Source organism: Priapulus caudatus, unplaced genomic scaffold (genome assembly GCF_000485595.1).
Source record: "Priapulus caudatus unplaced genomic scaffold, Priapulus_caudatus-5.0.1 Scaffold954, whole genome shotgun sequence".
In the NCBI taxonomy this organism is placed as follows: Eukaryota; Metazoa; Priapulida; class Priapulimorpha; order Priapulimorphida; family Priapulidae; genus Priapulus; species Priapulus caudatus.
Genome location: NW_014578015.1, coordinates 37,104 through 44,215, shown reverse-complemented (window position 1 = coordinate 44,215; position 7,112 = coordinate 37,104). Strand labels below are relative to the sequence as shown.

General features: G+C 43.5%; 1 protein-coding gene across 1 annotated transcript in view; it reads right to left on the bottom strand.

Moving 5' to 3' along the window:
* Positions 1-1,319, bottom strand: part of LOC106814630 (ATP-binding cassette sub-family G member 5-like) — a 14,275-nt gene extending 12,956 nt beyond the window's left edge. The window contains exon 1 of the mRNA XM_014818968.1: positions 1,240-1,319. Within this exon, the coding sequence (XP_014674454.1) occupies positions 1,240-1,319 (80 nt within the window). The remainder of the gene's footprint in view (positions 1-1,239) is intronic.
* Positions 1,320-7,112: the final 5,793 nt, after the last annotated feature.

Sequence of the window (7,112 nt, the reverse complement as noted above, 5' to 3'; positions counted from 1 at the left end):
AAACTGGGTGAAATAAAGTAATGAATAAAATGAAATGAATGAAGAAATATTTAATCATTTATTTCACTACACTACACTACACTACACTACACTACACTACACTACACTACACTGCACTACACTACACTACACTATAATTGACCTCCTGTCGCATGCGGTTGATTCAACTCTATGGGCTGCAGCCGATCTGTGACTAAAACCCAGATAAAGCCGCTGCGAAAACAAAGTAGGTTTTCCGCTGTTGTCGATCGGCTATGATTTTTAAACCACTACGTGGTTTATGACCTCTATTCAAGTACCTATAGTGCCCTATGTAGGCAGGTAATATAATAGCCTTGCCTCGCGTTCATTGTACGAAGAGAAAAGCAGGTGAATAACACAAGAAAAACACGCGATAACCTTGCTACCCGTCAATCACCATATACGTACAAAATAATGCTTTCGATATAAATTCCGACAATGTTGCTTGGCATGACAACCTTTTTTCATGGAGTTTTATTAAAACTCAGCGTTGACTTTGCCAATGCTGATCGTGGTTGTTGTTTGACAATGAGCACAATCGGAACTTCCGCATCACTCGTCACGTGACATGCGTGGACACGTATCAGTTTCTGTCAATCGAACGTGTTTCATCAATATTTATTATACATCTAATCAAGAATCAATAAGAAATAACTTATTTAATTTGGAAAATAACTTATGTGATCGACAATCCCCTTTATTTTCAAGATCTACAATCTTTGTTTATTTGCTTACGTAGTCTGTGTACGTCTATATAACAAATACAATCATTTACGCAGCGTAAACCTACCCTTACTAACACTTGTCAGCGCATTGAATTTATTACGGTGATAAATGAGTCTGACTCACGGTCTGTGTGAAAATACTCCTACTCGTATGGACGCGTGTAACAGTAGGCCTATACTGCCTAACCTGTCGCCATATATACAGAACATTGGGTTACTGTGTAACGCTTCTAAGCACCCATTGAGTGTTTTAATAATGTGTAAATAACTGTTTTCAATTAGTGACGTAGACTATGTGTGACCTCGCGTCGGGTTATCGCCACGGTGCGCTTACCCAACATAATTGTAGCTATATATACTCATCATAGTTTTCACCTATACTTAGTATACCAATCGACTAAAATCTACTGTAAATAAAATTCCCAATCTCGTCCGCGGTCATGTTTCCGACAGAGTAAGGACAATTTAGTCGAGTGTTGGCCAGTCGAGGCACCTCTGTTGCCACCAGTACACCCCTGCCACCACCAGTTCACCCCTGTTGCCACCAGTACATCCCTGTTGCCACCAGTACATCCCTGTTACCACCAGTACACCCCTGTCTCTCCACACACACACACACACGACACACACACAGCCACACACCCACACACCACACACACCACACATACACGGCGCAGGCGCGCGCACACACACACACACACCACACACACAAGCACACCACCACACAACCACACAAACAGCAAAGCACCCACACACAGCACACACGACACACACACACACACACACAGCAGCACACACACGCAACCACACACACACCACACACACCACCACACACACACACAAACAAACATGTCATTATAAGTCGGCGATTTAAGTTTATTTGACCATTAAATACAGCGAAAAAATTATGACGTGCTATGCACGAACGTATTCGAACTTCCGCAACAAAACTTTCAAAATTTCACACGATTCCCGGACTCTGCATCGCGAACGTTCAGCCTAGACGCCTTGTCAGAGAGAACAACACTACCAAACTCTCGGCAAACATTGCGCGGTGAGAGGACTATAACCTAACAGAGTTGTCGCGTTTGCAAGCTGCTAATTTTTTCGTACTGCTAAAAGCCTAAACGTGTAGAAGTATAGCGACGATTGCATTCCGTTCAAGCGCCAGAAGAGAGACAAATCCACAGGAAATACAAAAACGGTAGTTATTCCTCTTATTACAGTATATACAGTAATTTACAGTGTATAGTAGTAGCGTAAATAATCACTGCTATAGTCCGTGGCCTCACATGTCTACTTATCCCTGCTAAGAAGGCTATTAGCGCGGTGCCAGTTTTAAGGACGACCCTCAGTCAGAATAAATAGCGTGGTGTGACCACACACGTGTAAATCTCTACTGTAATCGCATTTTTTTTAACAAAGAGCGAATTATACCGTACGTCCCTCCGATTCTTTTGCGTTTTCCGCGTTCCGTCGTTTTCTATTAGAATTTTGTTTTGATTATAGATGTCAGTTTTGATCCCTTCAGAGGACATTCACGACTAGTGCTGTGATCATAGCGCGTGGGGAAAACACGACATCACAGCAAATAAAACACGCAGCGCGTACACCCGCGCCCTCCACCCACACGCAGCACATACACACAAGCACACACACACACACACCCACACCACCACCACACCACACACACAAACACACCACACACACGCACACGCACACACACACACACACACAGCACACACACACCCACACACACATACAGCACAACACACAGCACACACACACACACACACACACACCACACACACACGACATCACGATTACACGCGTGCATTTAACATTATGTACACACGGCGTACGCAGCACGCATACAAAGCGCGGCAGACCTTCCCACGATACGGCATGGTCGCGCTCCGTAAATGCCGGCTAGTAGCGGGAGGTCATTGTGAAATCTAAACATATCTAGTTGCCTTCATCACATCGCCATCTCATGGAGGGCTGTTGTACTCACTAAAGTCGTCGCATTTGAAACTAGTAACGACTGATCTCGCGAGGGTAAAGAAACTATAAGTATACAGGCTACTGTCTATAACTCTCTCTGCCTCTAATAATATATGGAAAGAATATACTTTCTATCATGACCCGTCTTATATCTCCGGCTCTCTCTCTCTCTCTCTCTGCTCTCTGCTCTTTCCTCTTCTCTCTCTACTCTCTCTCTTTCTTGCTCTCTGCTCTCTCTCTCTCTTCGTTGCTCTCTCTCTCTCTCTTTCTCTCTGTTCTGTCTTTCATCCCCCTGCCTCGCTCTTCTCTTCCCGCCTCGCTCATCTCCTGCTATCGTTATACGCATTTGTCCTTGGCTCTTCCTCGTGCTCTCTCTTCCTTCTCGTGTTTTTTTCACTATCTCTCTCTCCCTTTCCCTCCGCCATTCGCTATCTTTGCTTTCTCTTTATCTGTTATCCCTCCAACTTTCTCCTTGCTGCGCTCTCGCTTATTTTCCCTTCAGATTTTCTTCTCCTTCTCTGCTACTGTCTTGCGTGCACCGCGCGCGTGTTCGCGCGCACTGTGTTTTCTTCTGCCATATTTGTCCGCGCATTTTCTATTACACATACATACAAACGCACACCCGCACGAATTCGACAGGCTGCTCGCTCGTGCGCGTTGTGGGTTCGCTCACTCATCTCCCTCATCACTCACGTCACGTCACTCACTCACTCAGCTCACTCACTCACTCACTCACTCACTCACGTCACTCGCGACCCTCACTCACTCATCACCTCCACTCACTCACTCACTCACTCACTCACTCACTCACTCACTCACTCTACTCTTTCTTTTTCTTTTTCTCCATCTCCTCCTTTCTGCGCTTTTTTCTATCGCAACCGAACCGACAATGATTCTATTACACTCAAATCGATCCAGAACTATTGTCTTTACAGAACACTTTCCAAAAAAGAATCAATACTAGTAGTGAGGCCAAAAATACCTCGATTACTCACGTGTGATTTCCTTTGCGCTGCCGCTCTCGGTCTCTCTCTGCCTCGCTCCTTTTCTCTTTCTCTCCTTGCTTTTCTCTCTCTCTCTCTCTCTCTCTCTCGTCTGGCTCTCTCTCCTGTCTGCTCTCTCATCCGTCGCGGGATTTTTTCCGTGATGCAAGCCGCAGCGCGCGTGTGCGTCGATGTCATCTGTGGCGTGGGCAGCGGCGGCGGCAGGGGGTCGCACGCTAGCGGCCATGCGCCCGTGACCGAGCTCCATGCATCCATGCTAGCATGGCCGACGTAGCTGCAGCGGTGACGGCCGCGCCAGCGCGCGCTCATGCGGCTGAATAGACGGTGCTGCCACACCGCACCCTGGTGATCAATGAGCGCAACAGGCGTGCGCGTATACTGATCTATATATAACTCTATAGTCTATACAACTACTACTGATATATATATATATACATATATATATATATACATATATATATCATATATATATATATATATATATATATATATATATAATACATAGATATATATATATACATATATAATTCAATAGCGAACCAAAACGCGGTGTCGCGGAGAGAAGGTCCTGTTAAAGCGGGGTATATGGCAGGACGTTTACTGTCTGAAACCTGCGGCCCAGGCGACCTAACTGGAAACATGTACATGTCACCTATCTACGGGTGTACTGCCGTGGGCGCTATTTCTAAATGACTCTATCATAATGGTTCGTTAGATAATTATGTGATCTGATATTAATTTCGTTGCGATTTAAAAACGCAGTTGATGCGTTACCCTATATATTTGATGTTCTAACTACGAGTCATCTACTTTTGTCAAAACCAAATCAAATTAAAATTATAACCAATCTAAAGTCAGATTATAAGCACTGACGTCATTGACCAGCTCCCAAATAATGCACTACAGTACACTACACTACACTACACTACGCTACGCTGCACTACTCTACACTACACTACACTTACACTACAATAACACTACACTAGGCACTACAGCTACACTAGCACTACACTACACTACACTTACACTACACTACACTACACTACACTACACTAGTCACTACACTAGCACTACACTACACCATAACTACATGCTACACTACACACACTAGGAAAAAAAAAAAAAAAAAAAGAAAAAAAAAAAAAAAGAAAAAAAAAAAAAAAAAAAAAAAAAAAAAAAAAAGAAAACAAAAAAAAAAAAAAAAAAAAAAAAAAAAAAGAAAAAAAAAAAAAAAAAAAAAAAAAAAAAAAAAGAAAACACTACACTAGCACTACACTACACTACACTACACTAGCACTCCATACACTACAACTTACACTAGCACTTAGCATCTAGCACTACAGCTACACTACACGAACACTCCCCACTACTGCTACACTAACTAGCACTACACTACACTAGCACTACACTACACTACATACACTAGCACTAGCACTACACTACACTACACTACCTACACTACAGCTACACTACACTACACTACACTACACTGACAGCAACACTAACAGCTACTCTACACTCGCACTACAGCCTACAGCTACACTACACTACACTAGCACTACACTACTCTACAGCTACAACTTACACTACACTACACTCAGCTACATCTACACTACACTACACTAGCACTAGCACTGAGCACTACACTAGCACTACACCACTACACTACACTACACTACACTACACTACACTGCACTACACTACACTACATCTACACTAACACTACACTACACTACACTACACTACACTACACTAGCACAAACAGCTAGCACTACTTCTACACAACGCTCCGCTACGCCTAAGCGCTGACGCTACACTAGCACTTAAGCACTACACAACACTCTCTACACTACAGCTACATCTACAGCTACACTACACTACACTACACTACAGCTACAGCTACAGCTAGCAGTACACTACACTACACTACAGTCTACACTAGCACTACACTACACTATCACTACACTACACCTACACTCCACTACACTACACTACACTACACTACAGGCTACACTACCTAACTACACTACTCTAGCGCTACGCTACGCCCACTACGCTAGCGCTACACTAACACTACCTACACTAACACTAGCACTACACTAGGCAGCTACACTACAACTACACTACACCTACACTACACTACACTACACTACACTACACTAATATATGTAATATCGTGAGTTAAGAATTGGAGCGAAAAGTCAACAGAAAACTCTGACAAAGAGAAGAAAAGCGGTGAGGAAAGAAAACAATGAGTGACAAAAAGTTTTTATTACATTCTTCGATAATTCACCCCCAAACGACATTAAATCAAGAGCCAGCCATTTATAGATGACGCCACCTTGATTACAGCCGCTTCACAGCGTAGAATGTTATAACAATAAACTCACTGTAAATCATCGCGAAACACATTAAAACAAGAGCCCGTCATTTATAGATGACGCCACTTTGATTAAAGCCGCGTCACAGCGTAGAATGTTATAACAATAAACTTACTGTAAATCACAGCGAAACACATTAAAACAAGAGCCCGCCTTTTATAGTTGACGCCACCTTGATCAAAGCCGCTTCACGGCGCAGAATGTTACAACAATAAACAGCAAAGCTCGCTAATGTTGCAAGCGCCCTACAACAATGGATTACTTTCACAGTTCACAAAACGACGTGCACCGTGTAATCGGTTGAGTCAACGCGAAAACGATCTCGCAACAACCGAGTGTCGCATTAAATGGCCGCCAGTGTGGTGTGCAAAGCCCCGGATGCAGCCATCAACGCTAATGGCCTGCTCGCGCAAAAAACGTCTGTAATCTGTGTTTCTCCGCCTCACTGCATCACACCGCGCATGTACCAGCGGTCTAACGAACCCGCGTATCTCCTTAATTAATATACAAGGATCGGGTTTTATTGAATGGACACCTTATAGCGCGCACCATCCGGGAAGCTGTTCAAACCGTATATCGCTGATCCAATGTGTGAACGTCCTGATGCCAATAAACTTGACATTGCGCGGATTTTATCGGCATCCCGTTTTATTATTTCGTTTTACGTGCTAAAAAGATCGAAATTTCGAATATTCGATATATTATATATAGATATGATCAGGTTGTTGAACGCAGATGAACAGGTTTGGTGCACAGTGAAGCTAATATTGTCACGTGATTTCTCCGTGCTGAAAAGATCGAAGCATATACATGTGTTTTTAGAGATTTAGTCGTAGCATCCCATCCAAAACGAGGATGATAAATTTCGTAAATAATTTGCCGTAACCACTGGGTGGGGAGAACTCTCTCTCACACACACACACACACACACACACACACACACACACACACACACACACACACACACACACACACAC